This window comes from Drosophila grimshawi, unplaced genomic scaffold (genome assembly GCF_018153295.1).
Source record: "Drosophila grimshawi isolate 15287-2541.00 unplaced genomic scaffold, ASM1815329v1 contig_1006, whole genome shotgun sequence".
NCBI classification, from domain to species: Eukaryota; Metazoa; Arthropoda; class Insecta; order Diptera; family Drosophilidae; genus Drosophila; species Drosophila grimshawi.
In genome coordinates, this window is record NW_025062489.1 from 624,878 (window position 1) to 651,229 (window position 26,352).

At 38.8% G+C, this 26,352-nt stretch overlaps 2 protein-coding genes across 4 annotated transcripts in view; one reads left to right on the forward strand and one right to left on the reverse strand.

Annotated features, from left to right (window-relative positions):
• LOC6565318 (uncharacterized protein CG43867) overlaps positions 1–26,352 on the forward strand; it is a 126,511-nt gene that overhangs the window by 37,983 nt on the left and 62,176 nt on the right. The window lies entirely within an intron of this gene.
• On the reverse strand, positions 18,271–20,150 carry LOC6565275. Of its 2 annotated transcripts, none has more exons than XR_004365244.1 (2): positions 19,708–20,150; positions 18,271–19,297 (listed from the first exon to the last, which is right to left on the reverse strand). XR_004365244.1 is itself a non-coding variant. In XM_032737972.1 (2 exons), exons 1-2 carry the CDS (start codon positions 19,723–19,725, stop codon positions 18,976–18,978), a joined length of 312 nt encoding a protein of 103 aa, XP_032593863.1. In that variant the 5' UTR covers positions 19,726–20,149; the 3' UTR covers positions 18,489–18,975. The 2 variants fall into 2 exon arrangements, 1 of the variants encoding a protein (XP_032593863.1); XM_032737972.1 differs by having other exon boundaries at positions 18,489–19,269; positions 19,708–20,149.

Sequence of the window (26,352 nt, forward strand, 5' to 3'; positions counted from 1 at the left end):
CGCCTATTTTGTATTTCTCAAAACGTATTACAGCAGAAGCAAAATACCACAGTTCCGATCTGTAAACTCTGGCTACTATTTATGCGACTACTAAATTTAGAATATATTTACAGGGAAGGCGCTTCAAACTAGGGACAGACTGTAACTCTTTAACACTAACATTAAAGAAGATAGATCTCAACCCTAGGATTGCGAGATGGGCATTAGAGCTCCAGAAATTCGATTATGAATTAGTGCAAAGTGCCGGCAAGCAGATGCAATACGTAGATACATTATCCCGAAGTAAGATTATCATATCATATCATATCAACCAAATAGTTTTTAAGCCAATTTAGTGAAATTTGCAAAACATAAGATGAAAGGGTTGGAAATATTATAAAATCGTTGGAGAAAGGTGATTTTAAATTGCTTGAAATGAACAATGGGGCTGACAAAATATTATTATGTTATGTGCCAGAAGGAATGGAAGACCATGTATTGTATAAATACGATGACGAATTGGGATACGTTGGGAGTGACAAAATGTAATATGCTTACCAAGCCGGAAATTGGACAGCATTGGGACGTTTCGATCGAAAAAGTAGAATACACCTTAGACAACACTCAACAACATTGCACAAAGCAATTGCTCATCAGTTTGTTTTTTGGTCTAGCGCAAAAATTGGCAACCAGCGATGACCTAAAAGACATGGTAAAGAAACAATAATGGTAGATACAACTGAAAAACAACATTTAGAGGAGATTATTTGATGGTAAAAAATTTGACAGTGCGGCAGGAGAGTCTTGAAACTAATTTCCAAACCCAAAGGTCAATGTATAATTGACAAGGTGTTGAAAAATGATAGGTATTTACTGAGATATTGAATGTTTTCAATAATCTCGAAATTCAACTCGATTGGAGTGCAGAATATTAGACATTGGATAAAAAATATATAATAAGATTATAAAATAAATAAGTACAGTATAAGTTAATGCTCAGTAAAATTTCAAATTTAAATAAATAATGTGTAGTATAAGTATAAACAAAAATAGAAACATTGTAAGCTTTAAATGTATATTTGAGATAGAGGTTCAGTCAGCTGTGGAATTCGGAATAGACTTGTTTCACTGAGATTATAGTCACCAAACTAATATTAAATGAATTCGTTTGTTTTTATCTCTAAGAATCCGTTTTCAAATTCGTCGTGGTCAAAATAGCTGGTGCATCGATCTTTGGTTGTGCTGAACTGAAAAAGAAAATACTTCTGAATTGGTTTTTAATGCAATGCTGATTACATCAATTAATCTCTTATTACACCCAGAGTGCACTCTGCTACATTTCTTATAGGTATTTTCGAAATTGGACTTCAATTGGGTTCAAGTGGTCAACAACGTAACAACGTAAGTGCCAAGCCGTCTGTGGTGCCTTTTTGTTTAAAGAGACTCAATGATTATTGTGTATATGTGTGTGTCTGTGTTTGTTTGTCTGTGTGTGTTGCAGCTCCAGTTACGTTTATGGCTGACTTTTGGTTGACTGCCCACAGTCGACTTGTGCCACGTTGCCAAACAATTGCATTGTGATTTTTCGGCCAACATTGCTGCTGTTGCTGCTTTTGTTAACTTTAACTGCAGTTTTGCCAGGCATTTTTATCTTTTGTGAACAGTCGATGCCAATGCCACAAAAGTCACTCGAAATATGCTGGTCACTCGGAATATATTGGTTTACGGTTATGTGCTGTGTGTGTGTGTGTGTGTGTCTGTGTGTGAGCTAACAGAATTATTGAAGCGAGCCGTCCAAAAACTTGCAAGCCATATATGAAAAGTATCAGCCCTTTGACCAGCCATTTTTTTATACACGCCCCCAAATTGCATTATTGTCCCAACATCCGTATCACTTTGTGCAGCATGCTCGTCATATGCATCGGTGTTGCAGCTGCCGTTGGGCCTGTGGCTTTTGGGTCACTGTAAAAGAATTAAATGGCAGCGTGCGTTTCAAAGGACTTGCTGGCTCTTTGGTTGCCTGCTTGCCTTTCTGGCTGGCTGTGGCCAGTGATGTGGGTTACGTCGACACAATTTCAACGTATTTTCAATTTTCTTCTTTAAAGCCTCCATCTGATACCTAAAATGTAAAACTATTATTAAACTATTTTGTTGGTCCTGTAGTGACACCGATTAGGTATAGTTTATAAATGTCCAGTAGGAAATACATTGTTCGGTCTATGGGACTGAAACACAGTGTAGAAATTGCAATTTTATATATGGATATATGTATATGGAAGTTACTAAAAATAAATAGGAAACTTTGTATCACGCTGGAAAATATATACCTCCAATAATTATAATTATTCAAATTAAGAACATGAAACGATTGATATCTGTATAAGTTCTAAGTCCTGAATCAAACCCCGAGCTTATCTTCCTTTATTTTTAATAAGTGATATTGAATTCAGCTGCGTTTGATTATTTTAATTTTTAAATTAAATTAATAAGATAACGATAAAGTTTTAATTTCTGAAGGGCATAAATTCTTTCATTGAACGATTTATACCTATTTCAGAATATTCACGAATATGTACCTGAAATTTTCAAAACGGCTTTATGATGATGAAGTCTTTGAATGCCAGAGAGAGAAAGAGAGACTAACGAGCAGTTAAGTAAGAATATTATCAAATAGCCGCCAACACCGCAAACCCCTCCCCAATTCCGCATCCACGAGTGTAGAACGAACCTCCTTTGTTGTTTTGTTGGGCCCCTTGGCATTTGGCAATGTCAACAGGCGCTTGTTGTGGACCAATTTTTGTACCTCAACTTTTGACTGCTCAGGCAGCAAATCATATTGCCTTAGCGCCGTCTCTCTCTCTCTCTCTCTCTCTCTCTCTCTCTCTCTCTCTCTCACTGTCTTCCTCTCTCACTCACACGAGCACTTGCGCTGGCTCAGTCACAGCTCAAACTTTGTCAACAATGTTGAATAATTAAAATGCTCCCTCGACAACAAGTCTGTGCAAAGACTAGAGCAACTTGGGCCCAGCTTCATTCTCCTCAGTCTGTCTTAGCTTCAGCTTCAGCCTCGGCAAGTGTGCCAGTTGCTTGCAGTGACTTCACAATTTATAGAGGTCTATAGCATAGGTGGGGATATGGGGAGAGGGGCAACTCTGTCTTAGCGGGCCTGCCTGTCATTGTCGTCGTCGTTGTAGGCAGTCAGGCAGCAGGTAGACAGGCAGCAAAGCTCATCAGCAATTCTCAATTGCTATTACAATATTTTTTGCTTTTCGTTGTGCTCGTCGGTTTGGTAAACACCTGATACGATGGCAGCGATGGGCCGTGTTGCCATGGGGGTGTTGGGGGCATGGGGATGCCTCTCTTTCTCTTTGTGTGAGTGTGGCAAGTTTTGCTTAATGCGCAGTCCCCATGCAGCGACCACGTTTGTCGGGCTAAAAATTCATCAACTTTGTTGCATAATATTTCAATAAAGCCGCTCGAGGTGGGGTGTGAGGTCTGCGCGGGGAGCTCCACAACAACCGATGCATAAGTGAGAGCAAGACGGCGTTTTCCTGCCATCAACAAATTAAAGCATGCCACTCCCCACATTCAAACCAACCCCACCCTTACCTCATTCCCCTATCTTCATTTGCTGCGACTCGACAATAGTGCACTGGGGAGTGTTTTAGCTTTTGTACAGCCTGTAAAAACGCTATTGCAATGACAGGCTTACAGGGCAAATGGCAAAGGGCAAAGGGCAAGGGACAACAACAGGCAACAGAACAGCGAGCAGTTCTCCTAGGGCATCAGACAGTCAAATTAGTTGGCTGCATAATGACAGCTTGTCTTACATCATTGGCCTAATAGAATTTTCTATTTGGCTGCCCTGATCCCAAAAATAGGCAGTGATTTCTTGCAAATATTTAAATATAGTAAAAAACAAGAACAAGACAGAACGTTGCAGTCGGGCGTAACCGACTGCGAAATACTTAGATACCATAAGTATTACCAGCTGATAACAGCTAGCAAGTAACAGGGTGGGTGTAGACAAGAAATTGCGGTAGATATAGGCTTTGGTGAATTTTGGGTGCGGGAGAAACAAATTATTGGAAGAATTTCCAAGTAACCTTCCATCCAAGTTTGGTAACCGTAGACCTTAAATTACGGGAGGTATGGCCCTGGAGAATTTGGGAGCGAGAGTGGGTGTGGTTGAAAAAATGATTAGAAAAGGTTCTTAGTAATCTTCTTTTCAAGTTTGGAAGAGGTTCTTAGGAATCTTCCTTTCATGTTTGGAAACTGTAGGTCCTAAATTACGGGAGATTAAAGCTTTTTATCGTTTTTGGGGCGGGAGTGGGCGTGGTCCAATTTTTTTACGAGTTGTTACTAGCAATATATCTTTGAAATTTGGTGACTCTAGCTTTCAAATTGTGTGAGATATATGATCTTATCGATTTACTCTAACAGGTGTAAAGTCCAGGCCATCCAATTTTTTTATCGATCTCTTAGGAGATCGGCGGGTGTAGGCGTGCTCTGAAAATTTATATGCTGAACCTTTGAAGGAGGTTATCAGTAAGATACCTTCGAAGTTTGGTCCCTGTATCTTTAGCTTTGTGGCAGATATTCGGATGTATCCATTTACAATTTCCGAAATGTCGGCTTTGACGATTATGAGCGCAGTCTTTATCGGTTCTTAAAGACAGCTGCCAATAATGTCTACCAAATTGGATGGCTCTTAATAAAAAACTGCGGGAGATATAACGATTTAAAATTTGTATGGTGGGTAGGCCTGGGGGCGGCGGCGGTGGGTGTGACAACAACCCACAACCTACCAACCAAATTTGGCGACTGTAGCCTTCAAATTGTGGTAGTGGCCGTAGCGCTCCAATTTTCACACTTTCACGTGGGCACAGACCAGTATATGTTCCAAGCATCAAGTCTCCATCGCTAAGTTGTCGTTGTTGCGTTCATACAGACGGACAGACAGACAGACAGCATGACGGACATTACACAAGACTAATATACTATGATACCTTCGGTATCAAAGTATGCCACAGTAATACCACAGATATAATTGAGCTCATCCTAAATGAACAACAGTAACGAGCATTAGTGACGTATACTGCATTAAGAGTTACCCTTTACTCAAATAATTGACATCCACTAAAGACTCCTTCAAAAAATTTACGTGCACTGATGAAAACGAAGTGTGTAGAACTAGATCATACTTTATACCCATGGTTGTGTTGTCATGGTCACAACTACAGGCTGTTGCTGTATAATTGTATTGTATTTTTTAAAATTCTTTTTGTTATACAAAGCAACTACATCAGTCCTGATGTGGTTTCAACTGGATACTCTCCATCTTGCTCTGACACTCCCTCGCTGTCCCTCTTCTCTCTCTCTTCCTCCCTCGCTCTTTGTTTATATCTGTATGCCTTGCAGATTGTGTATAATTTTGTATAATTTTCATCCAATTAAACTTAATTAACTAGTGTGCGTGTGTGTGTGAGTGTCTGTGTGTGTGTTGTTCGCCGCATCGTAACTGTAAACCAGTCGACAGTTGTTGGGGCATTGTGACCTTAACCCGGCCGGTGCGAGAAGTTCGGCGGAAGCAGTCAGATTCGTAATTATTACCACTTACGGCTAAATACTGAAGTTTCAAGCGCACCACCAACAGCTGCACATGTGTGTGTGTCTCTGTCTCACTTTCGCACTCTCTCACTCTCCCTCCCTCTCTTCCTCTCTTCCTCTCTCTCTCTCTCTCGCTCTCGCTCTCTCTCCGACTTTGTGTGCTGGCAACGAAAAGTTTTGCTAGCCAAAAAAAATGTCCGTATCATGCAACCGCAACAACAACAACTGCAAGAACATTGAAAAGTTTTAGCCGAAAAAAGCAATGGCAAGAGTTTTTGTAGGGATAAACTTTTTGCCTTAATACTTTCGTTGTGGTTGCCCTATTTGTTGTTGTTCTTCTTCTTCTTGATTTTTTGGCCTCTTTTGGGTGAGTTTGGTCCGCCTACATTTTGGAGCGCATTAAATTTATACTTGCACCTTTGGACAAGTCATAAATCGTTTTTATACCTTTTGCATTGTTTTGACTACAAAATCACAACGGCAGCCTCTTTCCGGTCTCTGTAATTATTTTGGATATTTCACTTTTTGTTGTTTGTTTGTTTTGTTTCTTGTTCTTTACTGTGTTTGTTTTTTTTCTTCTGATTTTCTGGCTTATGATTTTGTGCATTTGATATTTCGGCTCTAATAAATGCTACCCAACTGGCCTTCAGCTATCTGCGCAAACCCTCAATTAACATGACTTTGTAATGAGTTTTAATAGCTTTGTGGCATTTTATGCATGGCACCAAGTTTGCAGGACATTAATTATTTCCCCAACTCAAACTTGAAAGCATTTTATTTTATTCAAATTTCGTATATGTAGGGGAAGTGCTCCCATAGTTAAAGAGCGCATATGTATATATGACAATCGCGATTATTTTTTCTGTAACAACAAACCCTTAATCAATCAATCAACTTGTCAGTTTTAAAATGGTGCATATACTATGCAAATGCTTCCTGGAATTTACCTTTAGTTCAACTTTCTACATTTCTCCTTCCGCTCCCTACTCTCTGGTTCTGTTTGACTCACGCAATTGTGTGCTGAAAGTTGTGTTAAGCCATTGAAAAGCTGCTTGGGCTTAAGTAATTCAATTTCCGTTTCCGTTTCACCATTTCCGTTTGCATGTTTGCATTAATAGGCGTTTGATTGTCTTGAGAGTTTTATGTTTACATGGCGAGTAGTACCGCTCCATTTAGCATTCCCCTCCTTCAAACCCCTTTCCTAATCTCACTACTCGCTTGTCACTTCATGCTGCCCCAAAAGCTGTAACACGATAGAGAAGATATAGCAACAAATGCAACAGTAAACGGACAATAGGCGAGCCAACACAGAACATGGCACACACACATCTCGCTGCCTGACATTACGTTATTTATCGATAACAATTAGCAGTGATGCATGAAATGCGATAATATATATTAGCCGCGGCTCAGGCCCCACAACAACGGAGATACAACAATAGGTGACTGGTGGTCTTCGTTATGCTATATGAAGCACAAAGCTGCCATTTGCCTTTGGGACTTGCCTCACGCTACTTCGGTGCTTGTCTAGAAAATTGATTAGCAGAACTTTGGCAGTCCTAATAATAATAATAATAAATATTCAAAGTGCTTTGCTGCTTGCGACGATGTGTGTGTATATGTTTGTCATAGATATTATTATTAATTTCTTCTAGCTGAATTTCGTCTGGAATGCTCATGTTTTTAATCCATTAGGTGTTATAAATATATATGTATGTAATTGAACTAACTTAATAAAATAAATATTTAACAGTTGAAAAAGAAATCCCAGAAATAACAGTTATTAAAATGTGCTGTAGGAAATCTTCAAGTTTCTTATACCCTTGTATTCCTAATCAGTATTACTTGCCAAGTCGATATAGCTGATCTTGTCCGACTGAATGTCTATCCTCATTTTTTAAAGCTGTCTGGCTAAAGCTTGGCATTTATTCGATTTGCTGCGGTTAACGTACCCGACCTGGATCTTATCTGCCTAGTATATCACATAGCTGACATCGGAACAATCCGTCGAATGATATGGGGTCTGGGTAGGCGTAGACAAACACATCTTCCTCTCTGATTCAATATAACTACATAAATGTGGAACACTCAGTTTCACAGGCGTGAAACGATAAGCATAGGAATAACATTTGCTTAAAACCTACAGAAACATAATAATATTTCGAACTTGCGACTAAATTTGACAGCAGATTAACTCTCGGCTGATAGGGTATACAATCTTCGGCGTACGTAAGATAATCGTCGCTCTTGTTTTGTTTGGCTTTTGGCTGATGAAGCCTCACGAAATTCTTGAACTTTAAACTAATTTCCATGCTCAACTAACTGATGCTCGCTTGATTGTAAGGAACATTTGGAAAGTGTGCGATGCGTAGGAGCATAGTGGGAGACACACAGTGGAATGACACAAATACGCTACGACAGATGCCACTTACTGAGCAGAGGGATGGGGAAGTGGAAGTGGGACGTAGGAGGTATGTCGTACAGTGCCTAGCCAAGTTGGCAGCCATGTCAACACTTATCTTTATGAGTTTCCGCTTTCTGTAAAGTCATTGACATGTATTCCTCCCGCTTGCCAACTGCCGCTGCATACTTACAGGCGCGATGCTATGCCAAAAATAAACGCACAGCTGCTCTGAGAGATGGGGACGAATACATATAGAGTGAAGAGATAGAGAGAGGGAGAGAGAGAAAGAGAGAGGGAGAGAGAGAGAAAGAGAGAGAGGAAGCGGAAGAGAGAATGCTAGAGAGGTGGGGAGAGAGCGACAGACGTCAACAGTCAAGCAGCTCGTAATATTCGCGCGTGTTTATTTGCTTGTTGTGTGTACACTCTATGTATGTGTATGTGTGTGTATGTGTGTGTGTGTGTGTGTGCTTGTAGGTGTGTGTTTGTCAGTCTTGCCTACTTTTCGGCATCATTTGAAAATCTTACAATAAGAGCCGCTGTGTGACATCGACAAAACTCATTGCAAACAACTGCGTCATGGAGCTTTACCAGCTTTAACTTAACTCATCTTCACCAAGCTGGTGTGTCAGCATTTTGGGTGGGGTTGGCATGGGTAACTTCACTGAGCTGCTATCTGTCGCGACACTGACGTAAATTATTGAAATCACTAGTGTGCTCCTACGCATTAATGCTTTAAATTGCTATTCGAATATCAAAAGAAAGTAGAAACTCGTCGAAAATGTACGACTAGGTTGAAGGGGAAGTTGAAGATGGAAGTATTGTACGAAAGACAAGATGTCTGTGTTAACAGTTAACATAGAATACGGTAAAAGATCGTAGTAGATCTTATTAGATATGGATATGAAAACATCACTCAGTTAATATTGTACTGAGACATAGATCTTATGATAAAATAAATCTTGTTTGACGGGCAGTAAAACATTAAGTGTAGTGTTTTTCAAAATCCAACTTATTACGTCATTTTCAAATTTCATGCCACTGAAAGCAACAATTTACAAAACTAATTGATTAATATGCTTAAAGGTTAGCTTCTCGAATCTGTCGGCTATTATCTTAATATTTGATGTGCTAAATGAAATTTCAATATAATTGTGCATTAATTAGCATGAACTTTGGCATTTTATTAAATAACTATACACACACATTCATAAATGGTTTGTGGTCGCTTGCGTTGCTAGCAAAAAAATAGCGCTCGAAATTTGACAGTAATTTAAAGCTATAGCTGTAAGGACAACAGCTTAAAGAGCGTTCACGCTTTTCACTTTTATTATCCTTTAGGTGCGATTTCACACCTTCAATTTTGCATAAACATACACATATCTACACAGAGTGCGAGGTGTAAGACAGAAAATAAGATGCCACACGTAGCAGCAAATCAAAATCTTGAATTTATTCCACATCCGAAGCGCATGAATTTCAAATTACTGTGGGAACAGCGCACAAAACAGAACCAGTTCCAGTGCGGGAGGTGTTTCTTTTTTATGTTGTTGCCGTTTTTGGTGGCACCGTCTGCGTTGGGAGGCAGTGTGCTACGTAGATTGTCCAAAAGCCTGCACAAAGACGTGTGAACACTGACCCGGCACACACACACAAACACACACCATCTCTTTCTCTCTCTCTCTCTCTCTCTCTTTGTCTAAGTCGACTGTCTAAGTCACTCACTCTCTAGTGGCATTCTCATGTTTATTTCCATTTCCATTGCGAGTCACACTGTTTGACTGGCAGCCGAAACGTGTGCAACACGTTACATGTGCCACACAAGCAGAGAGACAAACCGAGAGAGAGAGAGAGAGAGAGCGAAAAGTGTGTGTGGGTGGAGGGGAATGAGAGCTGGCATAGCTCTAATGAATACGCTGGCCGTATCTTAACATTTTTCTTAAACCTTTTTCCCTCATATGCCTTTGGTATTATTTGGCACCTTTTTGTTGCCTACAAGAAGCGAGCTGGCTGGAGCAGGCAACTGAAGCTGTGCCATTTGGCAATCCGTGGGAAAGCGGCTCATTTGAAATTCATGCGGCCACTCACTGGGTGCATAAAGCAATCAAATCAACCACATACACACACGAGTTGTCGTTGTCGTTGCCGCTGCCTCTGCTTTTGCTTTTGCTTTGGCTTTGGCTTTGACTTCTCCTGCAGCTGCCTATAGAGAGGGAGTGGGAAAGGGAGAGGAAGGCAGGGAGAAAGCGAGAGGCAAGGAAGGCAGCTCAGTTCCGTTCAGTGTTCAGGTTTTTAGCAGATCTTTTGGTTTCATACACGTTTCACTCGTGTAAATAATAAATAATCTTAGCATACTTTGCGGAGCACGCTGAACGTGCTAAAGGGCAATATTGGCGGCATGAAAATGCCGACTATCGATTGCACCAGCAGCAACAACAAAAACAACAGGCAGCAGCCGTCGTGCCAAAATCCCATCAGAGCGAAAGTGAAAGCGAAAGCTGCCACTTGTGCAACCCTTTTATTATTATTTTTTCCCTTTTTTTTATTTTGTTTCACTTTTTTTTAGTTATTCCTTAGCAGCCATGATTTATGCATTGAGTTCTGGTTGGAAGGCAAAGCTGTGAAAACTCTACCACATTTGCATGTTAAATCACCGCACGACATCCCAGCCATCCAGTCTGAAGATTAGGGCCAAAAGAGGCAGTTGAGGTGTGTGGGTGTTACGCACAGGTGAAATTTCCATTTGAGATTGGCTTAATGTGGCAAGCTGATCGGCTCATGATCCAGCCAACCAATATTAAAATGAGCTCTCTCTAGCATAGAATATGGCTATAATAATAATAAAATAAGGCAAACAATATTCACACAAAATATTCTGCTTCGCGACTCAATTCTCTTAACCATGTTTCAACTTAACCGATATTCAAATTTACGTGATTTTTTGCTTAAATTCGTTTTTTTTTATTGATTTGATTGATTGATTGATTTTAATACTCTGATATCGAAGGTATCCCGTCCACTAGGAGGCTAGGAAATTGATAAAATCGATAATCGCAAATCGATTGATCCAAATATCTTCCATAATTTGAAGGCTACAGTCACCAAATTTGGTTGGTAGGTGATTGGCGATGACCTTCAATGATCAGCATATGCCACGCCCACAGGAACTTCGGCCCTAGAAATCTGAATTTGCGCATATCTTCCACAATTTGTTAGCTGGAGTCACCAAAGTGTGAATGTGTGTTACTGGTAACTTCCCTAAGCGATCGATAAATAATCGGATGGCCACGCCAAACCGATAAACCAGATTGTATGAATTGAAAATTATGGTATCGAAGTAATTCGCAGTTGATTACACCCGACTCTAACCTTCTTACTTGTTTTTAGATATTTTAATATCAGATATATATTTTTTGACAAGAACTTGATATTTTTGGTGCTGTTCACGTTCAAATTATAACAATTTGAACTGTGATAAATAAACTCTCTGAAATTCAATAAATCAAAATTCAAAAGTTTTTCCATAAGAAATATGCTTCGGTTAATTCTTTTTTTTTTTGCTGTGGCTAACATTCATTGGTGGCATTTACCAAATATTGTATCATCTCTCACCAACTAGTGTTGTCCAGTTATTTCAGCTACTGCTGACCAATCGGCGGCCCCAACTGCAATTCTGTAGTCTCCCCGTCCCGAAGGTCCTCGTACGCTGCTACTGCTTGCTTCAATCAAGCAATTAGTAATGCAATTCATGAAGCGCCATATATAAAGGAATAAGAATCTATAAATAAGGCAATGGAATAATTAGTTAGGAAAAAATCAACGCAGCGAATAAAAGTATGCAATGGACAATTAAAACTTCTGCAGAAAGATGCAGCAAATCAAGAATAGAGATTAAGGCACAATTGAAGGGAGTAATAGAAGCAGAAACTGAACGCTGCTCAGGTTGAAGCTGCTGTTGCTGTTGCCGTGCCAATAGCAATTTGTCTTTCCATTAATTATTTAGCAAGCATAGAAAGGCGAAGTGCTGCCACAAACAACGCCAGCGAATGGGGGAGGGGTTGCAGAGGTTGGAGGCGTGGCATGCGCTCGTGCTTGCTAAAATATTGGCAGTTAATTAATTGAATCTGTTCAACGTGTTGCAGCAGAAACAGCAGCATCGTCATCACAAACATTATTATCCATTGGTACTTCTATTGCCAGTGGGCGTGGCATGTCGAAAGTTTAAAGTACAATTCTGCTAAAAGTTGCTCAATTAATTGTCCGGCCAACGGAAATGCTGGCATTTACTTACAAACTTGGCTTTGGTCAACTTGCAAGTGGCAAGTTGCAAGTAGCAAGTTGGCAAAGACTTGCAACTAGCGCATAAAGTCATTAAAGTTTCAATTCGATTTGGCGTTCGCTCTCTTTCTCTATCTCTCTATCTCTCTCTTTGTCTCTCTCTCTCTCTCTCTCTCTCTCTCTGTCTCTCTCTCTCTCCTGGTAATGCTGGAAAATTAATACAGATGTTGGCGCAGCCAAAAAAACAACAGACTTTAGCTGCAGTTATACAACCCCAACCTCGCCTCTTCCCCACCCACATACACTCAAACACACACACACACACTTCTCACTTATGGTTCTTATGCTGCTGATTAGTGCCAGCTTGTGAAAATGCTTCACTCAGCGCAAAAAATCAATGCTCGCTAGTGTGGGGGATGGGGAGAAGAGGGTTTTTGGGGCTGCCAAAGTGGTCTGGTCTAACGCTTGTTATCAGTCAAGAACACGCGTCTCTCGCTGTTAAGCTGACATTTCATTTTTGCCCTAGCCGCAGCAACAAATACAAGTACACAGTACAATTTTTGAATACGCATTTTATTTTGTCATTTTCATTGGCATTGTCACACAGAAAACACACAGCCTACCACAACATGTCAATTGGCTTAAGGTCGCAAACAATTTCGGAATTTATATATATTTTGTGTGATATCCACTTCCATCCAGTCGGTCCATAGATTATATCATTTATATTTACTAAAACCCAGTCAACCTTACCTGGAGCTAGTGAATACTATTTATAAATAATTGAAAGCGAACACCAAACAATAAACAATTATATTTATTTGTTTTTCTCTTTACTTTAGAGATTTATTTACAATTGACTGAGCATAGCATATTTACTAACTTAACACCTAACTCCTTTCATATTTAATGCAATTTAATCACTGAGTATAATTTCTTAAACCTGTTTTAAAAACAATGACAATGATTACGAATTTCAGATTTAATCAGAGATTAATTGGGGGCAAGAGTTTTTACTTTTTAAGTAATGTATTTCAGAATTATTGAAATAATTTCTAAAAGACAATAATTTATTCTTGGTTTCGAGCATATTTCTGAAATATGGAGCATGTTTTTATCGGAGTCTATTTTACTTTGGCATTGCTCATTTTGGCTGCTTGCGAATCCATGGATTAAAATTAACTTAGAATTATTTTCTGATTGCATTTTGCGTCGCGCGACGTCCGCCACGCTCGTTGTCGACTTGGTCATGCTACGTGGTTGCTACTTTGATACCCGCTTCTCTGCTCCATTAATTTGAGCCACAAGAAACCACAACGAGCAAACTGCGAGGCGGGGCTCTTATACACATACGCTTACACATACGCAACCCATATCGATACCCATACTCATACCCGCATTCACATTCACATCGACACTCAAACACTGGGATGATTGGTCACGTGCCTGGCGCACGGGGCTAGGCCTTCAATTCGTTGTGATTGCTTTGTATCGATTACAAAATGCATTACAAAATTGCCACATGATAAATAACATCGAATGGGCGGATCGGGGGCGCGGCGACAGAAGCGTGTCCCGATACTTTAAATGAATGGAAACAATAAACTACTGCTAGCTCCTAGTGCGTGCTCAACACATTTAAATGTATCCGCTTTGTTATTGATTAGAAATGAAGATAAACAATTTATTAAGCCTGGTGCATGCTCATCAATTAAATATGTTTAGGATACTATAATATACTATAATATATACCTAATAATAATAATAATAATAATAATAGTAATAATAAAAATAATAATAATAATAACAATAATATTGATGTCCATCCTTTAAAAGCAGGCATTGTTTCACATCCTCACAGGTGATTATTTTTAAGTTGCACTTGAACTGCAATTGATAAACTTACTGTGGGTAAGAGCCTGTTCGGTTAAAAACCGATAAGCTGATTAACTAATCAAAGGCTTATGTATTATGTACAAAACTTGGACTTGAGCATCATGAAAATATTGAAATATATATTTTGAAGGAAATTTTTTAAAGAACCAGAAAAAAGCTGGTGTGATTAATGTGCGAATATTATTGGCTCGTGATTTAGCCAAGCAATATAAAAATGTGCGCTCTCAGTCATTATGGCTGAAACATGAATAAGGCTACAGAAAATCACTCAAAATATTCTGCTTGGATAATCAACTCTCTGGACTATGTTCAAACTCAATCGATTTTCACGACGAAATTAATTTTTGGTCAGAATATGTTTCTTTAATTCATTTGGTAGTATTTTTCTTATATTTTCATGTCAGATATTTTGTTTATAACATGCAAGTTTTGAATTGAACATCATTATGGCAAAGAACTTGATAGTTTCTCTGAAATTCGATAAATATGATCAAATAAACAATCGCCTCAAATTAGCGACACTAACAATTGCTGTTCAATTATTGCCATTTAGTTTCTAATAATAGTTGAACTTGATATATTTGTTAACTCAGCTCAAGACCAGATGGAATGACATTTGCAGATTTCCCTCTCTTAGTGCTCTCAATGTTTGCGCTCTTCACAGCTGTATTCAGTGTGACCATGTGCTATTAATAATAAACGAAATTGCCGCCAGACTAATGCACAGCATTTTGTTGGCAAGTTCTCCAAAAGGCAATGTGTCAGTCGTTTTTGTTGCTGTTGTTTGCATTATCGCATTAGACTCGTGCCATTTTTGTTTTATTTTACTTGCCATTGTTGTTTCTGTTTCCATCGGTGTCATCTGCCATGAAACAAAAATAAAATGCAATGGCGTGATTATTACACAATTTGTATCAATTTACTTTTTATATATAGGGGAGAAAGAGAGAGAGAGAGCGAGAGAGAGAGAGAGAGAGAGAGAGAGAGATAGAGAACACCCACCACGTTGCACCACTCTGTGCCACCCACTCGGCAATTCGATATTCGTTGTTTACTTATGCATTTCAATTGATGCTTATTGCATGCAACTCTCAATGCCGCAAAAAGCCGCCCTTAAGTTGGCTTTATTACAAATGGGAATTATTATTGATATAAGTGGTTTTGGTCGTCTGTATCTCTGTTTGTCTGTGTCTGTGTACAGCTGAAACAACACGGAACAACTTGTCCAAACTCTTGGGATTCGCTTCCTTGCCATTTGGGGGAGAACTCGTTTAAGACATTGCCACAACGTGCCCAAACTTTTGTGATGCTTTGACAAGCGCCTGTCACACGCATCCTCTAACCGCCCAGTCCAAACCAACCACAAAAGAAACCACCAACTAAACTACACACACTCACACATACACACAGATTGGGGGAGAGCACCCCTCTCCATAAAGTGTCACTTGTGTTGCTTAAGTTTATTATAGTGGCATAAAAGTGTCATTGGCGGTTAATGGTAGGCGATTAGTTGCATTAAGTTGACCATAAGCATTGACACAACCCCCTCCATCATTCGCCTCAGCGTATCTTCTGCTCCCCCATCTCTCTCTCGTAAACGTGATCAAGTGCGTAGGTAATTGAATAGCTTGGAGGGATGCTGCAATATCCTTATGTCAAGGATATGATTGCGTTTATGTATTTGATAGCCAATCAATTAATGTATGCACCGTGTGAGATACGAGTATAAATATATGTACATTAAGGTTTCAGCTTTTATCTTGTATATATGTATTATATAATTATCAATATGGCTATTTGAGAGTACTTGAGTTAATGCAAGCAATCAATTAATCATTAAATGTGCTTTTGACTGACCTCTTTTTATAATTTTAATATGCCTTTTTCTGGTGCCAGGTTATAAATCACCAGGATTTCAATTACATACTATATATAAAAGTAGACAAATACTGTTCGATCCTTTTTCAAATATTTTTTGCTCAACAAATTTTTTATCACTTAAAACAAAAAGATTCCAAATATATTGGGAAGCAAAACTAGAATAGACCAGAGACATATTCTAGTTTAGTTACTAATGAGTAGTTTAAAAAGGATCATTCTAATGCTTCTATTGGAATATTTCACGTACCCTGAAATATATGAAGTCTTAGAAAAATTATAATTTCCTATTTTAAAGTAATATGTGGATCTGATAACTGATTAAAACTAATAAAATAAAAATAATAATAATAATAATAATAATAATAATAATAATAATAATAATAATAATAATAATAATAATAATAATAATAATAATAATAATAATAATAATAATAATAATAATAATAATAATAATAATAATAATAATAATAATAATAATAATAATAATAATAATAATAATAATAATAATAATAATAATAATAATAATAATAATAATAATAATAATAATAATAATAATAATAATAATAATAATAATAATAATAATAATAATAATAATAATAATAATAATAATAATAATATGTAATGGGCCGCCAAATTCGAATATGTCAGTCATTCTGCCCAATTTTATAGCTTAGGAAATTTGGAATCATCCTCTGAAAGTCGATATCAGCAGATATCAAATACACAAACTTGTAAGGATATCAAATCCGATTAGAGACTTCTGCTATAAGAATAAATTTAAATTGCCAGGCAAGTTTCAAAGCTAGTACTCGACTTCGCAACGTGGAAAAACTTATTGAAAACTCATAAAATCCATAAAGTTGCAAAACTGCCTTTGCCAGTCACAGGAGTGCCAAAGTGTGTGGCATGGGCGAGGAGGAGGCGTAGCAAAAGCCTTAACTTGTCACAAAAGCCGCATAAAATAAATAAAGCGAGTGGGGGGAGCGCATTAGGGGTATGTGACAAGGGGTGGCAAATGGGATAACCTGAAACACATTATGCCAATGCGATAAGCCCGCCAGCAATGAAATTGTTCTTGGGTTCGTTTTCGTCTTCAACGTCATCGTCATCGTCTTCTCGTTGCAGTGGTTTTTGCTTTTGTAAATCATTTAACACGCTCTCGATTTTTATTTTAATGGCATTGCCGGAAAGTTTTTAATGGCCAACGCAACGGTAACAACTACAGCAACAACAAGAAACTTTGGTTTGGGCCCTCGCATTATGGCCATCGATAATATACGCAGCGTTCAGCTAAGTGGCAAGCATCAAGGCATCAAAGTCTTTTAATGGAATGCCACACTCAAGATGTTGCCAACTCCCGCTGAGACCGATATATAAGCCTGGGTGCGGGTGTGTGTGTAAATTAAATAAAATTAAAAAACATCGACATATTCAGGTCTCAAAATTTCAAATATCCAACTTTGTGACAAGGAATATTCGATTCAAAAGAAATATATTATTCGCTATCATAAAATTAGATTGACATTTGGGACAATGCAAAAAAAGTTATTAGCTACAGTGAAGCAGTCGATTTTTTTCCCGAAACTATTAATGTTTAAGCATGCATACATCATATAAATTTGGAGATTAATCACGATAAACATAAATATCTATATATTTATATATAAATATATATAACGAAACATCGGGATGCTGCTTAAATCGGCAAACCAAGCCAATTTGTCATTAAAGTAAAGCAATAAATTCAACTCACTCAATCTCTCCCCACTCTGGTATGCCTTTCAGCTTGCATATTTGATATGCACAGGCGTTAAATGTTAGCGGCAATGTCATCAGGCAGACTCCTGCAGGATGCTTGTTGAGCGGCCCGTGTAAAACTCATGAAATCACAATGCATGCAATGTGGGGTGTGCGCGCGTGTGTGTGTGTTAATGATAATCATGAATATTATGCTGCTTGTTTGGTGTGTTTTGTGTGTTGCTGGGCAAACTGTTTGCCTGTTTGCCTGTTTGCCCAGCACAATGTTAATATGCTGAGGCAGCGTCCCAAAAAGGCAAACCACCAAGCGCATTGCCTAAATATTTGATTAGCTTTAGCTTCCTCCAGGAGTCGTCCTTTCTTTTTTGCCGTTTTTGTTTCCGGCTTTTGTGCGCAATGAAATCAACTTAATTAAAGTTAAACAAACAGCTAATAAAATTTTTATTACATAGTCTTAACCAGTTGGCTACAACATCCAACAACCTGCTCCTCGGCCTGCTGCTCGAGTTAACTAAACGTGGCGTAATTTCATTTTAAAAATGCATGCTCATGTGCCTACGTGAGTGTGTGCGTTATGTGTGTGTGGGTCTCCGCTGGTGTGGCTTGTGAAAACTATTTGAAGCCCCTCGGTTAAGGCCCAGACATAGTCTGGCCGTATACTAAGTATTTTTTTGTAGTTCCCCGTTTTTTCTTTTATTTGCATTTGTTTGTTTTGTTTTCTTTGCATGCATACCCTGCATTCATCGAAAAAGAAATATTGGGATATATATAGTTGTGCAAATGCATGTAACTTATGGTAGATGGTACTTTATATGCATGATGCGATCCACAGATAAGTTTATCCACTTCAGTGACCCTCTTTTCTGGTAAAGAAGGCTCAAAATGTTGTTTCTCGCACAGGTTGCTATATTATGTTTTTACTGTTTTTGTTATTAGTTTTGGATATTCTGAAATTTACAAGCTTGTAATATATATATATTATATTTATATTATATAATATAAATATGTGTTTCGCGGGCTATATGTTGATCTCCAGGTGACGAGGTATTTTAGACTGGGTACAAGCTGGACGTTTTTGACACCAGCCTCTTACTTGTGTTAATCCTCCATTTAATGAAATTTACTTTCTTACCGCCCACCACCGACACACACATTTCGTTTAGGATGTGCATTCAAAGTGCTTTGTTGTATATGGTTGGCTCATGTTCATCGGTATTGTAGTGCTCGATCTCCCCGTCGCAGTTCCAGCTGCCTATAATATTTGGGCGTTCCGCCACGCCGAGCGAGGAATATGAGCTGCGATTTGGGAAGCTACTTTTTTGCGGCTGTTTGGTGATAGTGATCATCAGGCTTGGCGTCAAATCCTTCATCTCTATATCCTGACTCTGGCCTTGGTTGCTGCCCGTTTGCTGGGTATTAGTGTCGCAGCAGCAGCCACAGAACTGTGGACACATTTTGCTGGGTATCTGAGACGAATTGATAAGATTAGGAATGCTAATGAGTGCGAAAAAGATTAAGAAAGAAACAGATTATTGGAATTAGTAAAAAGATAAGTATAATTGTCAAAAAAAAATAGAGAGGGAAATCTGCAGACAACCAATTAGATAATAATTAGAGATAAAATTAGTTGGGTAGTTAAATGCGCGAAAAGCAGAAAGAGAGAGTAAAAGTAGAATTGGTAATTTATGCAGATAGAGTAGAAAGGAAATAAAAAAATACAATACAATACAATAAAAATAGAAGAGAAAATAGAATAGAAATATAAAATAGAATATAAAAGAAGGATCAAAACCTAAAACTGATATAGATATAGAATATAGATCAATTCTGGGTATTAGAGAAAATTAAGTAGACCAGAGTATAAAACTAGGTCAGAAAAATGATGAAAACGTTTTTGAACTTACCAGAATTGAGTCGAGCATAAATGCTGAGTATCTCCTTAACTGTGAATAGCGTACACTTGCAGTGGATCACTGGCAATTACAAAAAGATGGCGAACGCTCCGTGTTTGTGGTCCACTTCAGACTTCACAGACAAGATGATTATTCACAATAAAAGAGCTGCTGAGCAACACCAAAGTGCTTCAAGATACAATATTCCGTCTCTGTGGGGAGTCAGTGGCAAGTGCCAGTCGCGACTGTTGCATGTTCCCGTCGCCTGGCAGCGTTTTATATAGCCTTCTCCGGTGAAATATAAACAAAGCCTCCTCCTCACAATAAAAAGCAACCGGTAAACCAAAAACTGTTTAGAACTTATGTTTACTGGAAATTTGCGGTGCTCAGCAAATGTTTTGCCAGATTAAGTGGCAATAGCCACAAAGGGATAGAGAGAGACAATGAAAACAATACAAAATGAGTACCGAATACATAAACCCATTTTGTTTCAATATTATTGATGAAATAATCTCCATTTTCGTTCTATGAAAAATCAATACTAGTTTTAAAATAATATTTGATATAGTATAGTATAGTTTAATTTATATTCTGACACTATTCGTGATGATATGTTTCGAATCTTGTATGACTTTAAAAAGAAAACTGGCTTAAGTAAACACCCGACGCAAGATATAACAAGTGACAACAAGAAAATTAAGCTTTTAGGAACTTTCTGAGTTATACTCTACAAAAGTTGGAACAACGGTCGAAATATATCAGCTTTCGAAACTATCTAGAACAGAATCAAGCAGAAAGAAACACATTCTTTAAAAATTTGAGTAAAAATAAAGATAAAGAATATGAAAACAGTGATCGGTAGCAGTTAGCTTAAAATCAGCCTTAGAGCTGATATTTGATTTAGAAATGAATTTATTTATTATACGCGTAAATTAAAACAGTTTTTCATGCTTGGATTTTTACTAGACTACAGTCTCTATTTAGTAAATTCATCTTGTGATGAAGACCAATTCAACTGCTAAAAGTGGCTCTATTCTAAAGTAGTGCGAATGACGATTTTTCCAGGATTGGTGCAGTTCTATTCCGTTAACTGGCTACGCTCATTTCATATATAAAAATGATGATTATACTCCATAATGCGTTCATTCAACGAGCAGCTGCTGGGGCCAGTTGAATAGAAGGGGAAAATGTGATTTGGCATATTGTATTACCAATTTACTATGGCAAATGCGTTGACAAGCGATGCGGCGCTGAATGACATCTTCAATTTCACTGCTAAATACTGCTGACAGTGAGCAATAAAGCTAATTTGTTTTAAATATCTACTGAAACTGACCATGAACTTGTTGTTTGTAATTTGAGTCCATATCAAAGTGGAACTTTTTGACTTTGATCTATGAACACACTTTTTGATTGATTTTGTAATTTAGCGTCAACTTTCAACTGGTTGGGTTAATAGGCAAAATAAAGTGCGCCGTTGCCTAGCTCCACATCCGAATAGATTTCAATTTCATTTTTGATTGCGGCGCTCGAATAACGCTCCGTTGCGCCGCCGACTGGAGAAGCAGCCCGCATCAGCTCGGCCGGCAATCTGTTTGGGTGCACGTCAGCACAAATGTTAAGCTCCTCGAGACGCGCCGGTGAATGTGAGCCGCGCTTTGTTAACGCAGCTGCGTCCCTTGCTCGTATTGTATTCGTAGTCAACTCCGGCTCCGATTCCGGCTCCGGCTCCAGCTGTAACCGCTGCCCCACCACGGTTTCAGGCTCGGGCTGCTCAACTTTGCTGTGCGTGGGCGGCTGCTGTTCGAAGAGATCGGCCAAGGTTTGCTCATCGTCCAGATGCCGTTTGAAGCAAAGGGCAAACAGCGGGCAACCGACAAATATGCGCATTGCTCGGCGTTCGGGCCACAACTGACCAAAATGGAACAGCGCCGTTGGCCAAGTGAGCGCTGTTTTATATCCATTTGGACCTGGGGGCCAGCAGCAGTTGGTCATTTAATTGAAATGTAAATTCGTGTTGTCATCACTTATGGCTCAGGTCTGTCAGCTGTTTTGCTAAGCGACGGCGGCTGTTTTTCTTTTTTCTTTGTTTATACTTGCCTTTTTTCCGTCCAACACAAGTTGTTATCTATTGGGGATAGCCTCCACTCCGTGTGTGTTCTCATTCAGAAAGGAATGGGAGTTTAGCAGTTCCGCAAGCTGTTCCCGCTGACAGCAACCTGCCCAGCAGCATCTGTTGAATTATGTGCAAAATCTCTGCCACAAACTGTTTCAATTTCAATTAGCAGTACTGGCTAAGGAAGGGGGCCAAACGCAATTTACACTTTTCGTTGCCTACTTTTGTGCGCCAGGAAATGACAAACATACATCCCGCCCCTCCTCCTCCCGGCCCATCAGTTCGCCTTTAATGAGTTTTGCAATTATGCAAAGTTGAATATAATTACAACAGCATCTCAAACGCGGAATAACAAAAGGGAACAAACTCAAAACAACAAAATGAAAATTCAAATTAAGGCATATAAAACAACAAAAAAAATATGTTAAAACTGACATTATAAATACCCCCTTGCTTAGCAGAAACAATGCATTGGTAAACGACACCCTCAAAGTCTCTCAGACCCCTTCAGTTCTTTGGAACACACAAAAGAACTCTACTTGGATGCTAAGCTATTATGATAAATCATATTCATTCCATTTCTAGTTCTCAGCCAAGCTCTGAAAGAACCCTATATCATTATGATAGTACAGATTCATTTCATTTGTCTTTTTCTAGTTATAGAATCCTTTTCTATTTAATATTACTACTTAGTAAAAGTTCAGTAAATATTTGTTAATTTCTTAATATCTTAGTTCACATATAAATATATATATATTTTAGCAGCGTATTGGCTGTGCTACCATTTCTATATGAATCATATAAATCAATTAATATATATTATATATGGAACATATATTCATGTTATGTAAATTTTGCCAGTTTTAATCTTTCAGTTAAGATCAGTGGCTAGTAATACAACTACTTTTGTTACTTTCGGCAGGCTAGCTAGAAACATATCAATGTCATTTACAGGCCTTCGGGAGCTGCTTTTATCAGTAGTGTGTGTGTGCTTTGGGGTTGAGTGGGAGGCTTGTCCATTATTGTTGCTGGCGTTGTTGTACGAGTACATAGCATAATGTTATTTTAGATGTTTGTATCGTGTATGTGACGCGTGTGCCTTGTTGCTGGGGCACATCGTTGCGGTTCTGCTTAGCCTGCCAATGCGCAGAGTGTATTGAGAATTTTTTCTGCTTCTACTGCTGTGGCGTGTTGTCATTGTTGTTGTTGCTGTTTTTGTTTTTGTGTTCGCTTGTTTATTTGGCTTTGGTCTCATGGCTGTCAAACCAAGCGCATAACCGCAGCACACACACGCACACACACACAGACACACTCTCACACATACGCACACACACATAAACATAGCAGAGATGAGGCAGAGTCAGCACCAGCAAGTGGCCCCTTGTTGCACGTTTGTTTCCTGCCATGTAGCTATTTTCAATTTGTGTTGCATACTTTCGAGCTTTGCCCAACTAATGCGAAAGCTAAAGCCGCCAACTGCAAATCTCATTTACTCACTTTTATTCCTTTTATTCCTTTTTTCTCTCGCGTATTCCTTTTTTGCCATATGGCTTCTTTATTCCCTTTTTGTTGCTGCGGCTGCTGTTCCTGTTGCTATCAAATACGTAGCGCTGGCCAGACCTTGCCCCGCTTGTGATTCAACCCCAAATTTAGAACCCATTCGTTTTTACTTGGTTTTTGTGGCTGATTCGCCAGCTCGATCCGCTCCCCCAGCCCCCTCTTGTCTTCCTTTTGGTTGTTGCCTCTGTGGTCATGCCCACTTGATGCGTATTTAATTAACGTTAATTGAAATTGATTTATGTATGCAGCGTGCGTACGTTCCTCCTTCCCCTTCCCCTTGCCCACCCCATGCCCAGCACAGCGTTGAGTTCCCTTTTGATAGCCTCGACGCTGGTAACCAAAAATTGTGCTGCGTAAAATTTGTGGCAAGTTCTTGGATGTCGCTAGCGTAGCCATTGCCAATCGTCCAAAACATTTTGCTGCATATTGAGGCATGAACAATTTGCGGCTTCATTAAATTGATTGGGCAAAATATAATTCGTATTTTTAAGCAAATTAATGTATTCAAATTGAAAATGTGTTTTTCTTTTTCGGTTGAGTAAAGACTAAAAATAAAATACAAAAATGCGCTGAAAGAATTCACTGATCTTCAGACCATTGAAAAGTTTTGGTTAATTCTTGTAATTTCTATTAGGCAAGAAAATCGATAGTGATTTAATTTGCGCTCCTCTTAATTTAATGAAAATCGGTTGAGATTATTTACACATATAAATTGTAATTCAATGGAATAGTATCACTTGTGCTATAAATAAAAATATTAACAGTTTATCTATTGAAACAATTGTTGCTTCCCCCACTGGATACGTATTTGCTCACTGAAAGAAGACTGGAGATGGGGAGCAGATATCTAACTAATAGTTGTCTGTGTAATTTGCTCTATAGTTTGGTACATGCTATACTTTGATCGAGCACTGACGAGTTGATCTCTCAGAAAATGAGTTACGAATATTTGCACACGGTCAGCATTTCGATGATTACACAATACATGTCGTTCACAGACATTTCATTCGCTTGTTGGTTCAATTTGATTTTTGATGCCTCTGATGTAAAAACTAATCAAATTAACTCACGGCAGCAGAAGTTGTTCTCCCAGCTTGGGCACATAAAATTAATGAGCAGGGACTGGTAAATGCAATAGGCTTGCGCAATTTCCACATCATTAATTTTGTTTATTTGGCCAGGCTAACAAGCGCAGCAACGCAATTGCTGCAGAACAACAAAGGCCATATCGAGCCATCCAGCGCACCCTACCCCAGCCCCTACTTAGAGGGCTCCACTCCAGAAGCACAGCGGCAAGAATACATTAAAAGAGCTTCAGTAAACACATGTGAAAGTTGCTGTTTTAGCTTTTATGTTGATTTAATTAGAAAACGCAGCACGGCGCAACTTTTGTTGGAATCTTTTTTATGGCATAATTTTAGGGGATGCATGCCGAAAAACCAGAAAATAAATCGAAGCCACCCAAGAAAGCACAAAAGACAATAAAACCGACAAGAGAATAACGAGCGGCACCTACAAACAACGCCAAACAGAAACCCATCTACAGTAGAGACTCGTAAATTCGGAAATGGTATTTTATGCGTGCGCGAATAAATGTATCGCATACTCTTTGGCCTGTTGGCAGCGCATAAAATCAGCAACAATAACAGCAACAACAACAACAGCAGCAACGGCAACATCAAATGTTTTTTGCCAGCTACTTTGCCAATAAAATCACTCATACGACCTGCCAACCGTTTCTTATAACACACACGCATACATTAATTTATTTTCTGCTTTTATTATGCAATTTTGTTCATTCTTTCTCTCTCTCTCTCTCTCTCTCTCTCTCTCTCTCTCTCTCTCTCTCCCTCTCTTTACGGGTGGGGGGTTACTTACATTGGGCATCTTGTGCCAATGATTGAATAGCCCAAAATTGAAATTTATGCGATTGCTTTATCTGGGAGTTGTGGTAAATTTTATTTTTCTATTCTTTAACCTCAGTAGCATATATTTTTTATTTTTATAAGAAAAATTATAAGCAACTTAATGTACCCAATGAATATATTTTTATAGTATAAAAGTAAACTGGCTTTGAGGCGCTAAAATATCTATATATGTATTTCCAAAATGTAAAACAGAAATTTAAGCATCTGGACCTTTGTGGCTTTATAAATATCATTGCTAACAGAATAATTTAAATTATTATCAAACTACTCGCAGACTGCCAATAAGTCAAGAAAAATGAGAAACCCGAAAAAAAGGAAACAAAACCAAATCGGAATCATTTCCCGCTTTGCTGTTGTTTTTGTTGTGTTTTCTAATTCTGGGCAACAATGAAACGTTTTCTAGAAATTTTCCTAATTATGCGTTAGCTGCACGTACGCCGACTGCGTGGAATGAGGATGGGGGGAGGGGGGGCGATGTAGAACAGATTTGCAAATGGTAACCGCTCGCAGCGTCTCCATACCTTTGCGTGCTACCAAGTCAATGGACCACAAAAAAACGACGAAACAATGGCGCCAAGGGGGAGGCGGCGAATATTTCGAATGGCAGTACCGCAAAAAGCAAATGCGCTATGTAAATTTTGTGTGCTGACAACAAAACCCTAAAAGCTCAGCTGCCTGCTGAAACCCCCAAACATGCACACATACACATATATACACCTAACGTTCTGTGATTAACAATTACAAAACAGCAGCAGCGAAAACAGAAACCTCAGAAGCATTTTCCGTTTGAGAAAAAAAGCACAACAAACAATACGCTAGTTGCTATGCAGAGGGGGGGCAGCGGTGCTGGCAGTACTACTAGGGGGTTTCTGCAAATGTGGTCTGGCAGTGAGAGAAAGAGGGCTGGGTCATGGGGATGGTTGTGGCATTGTGTATCAGGCTTGGCATTTGCTGGCGTCCGCTACGTGCGTTGCCATAAGCAATTTAGCTAATTTTCTACAACGACTAACGTAAAATAATCGAAGCGTAAGATAACAAAAACAGTTGAGCGCC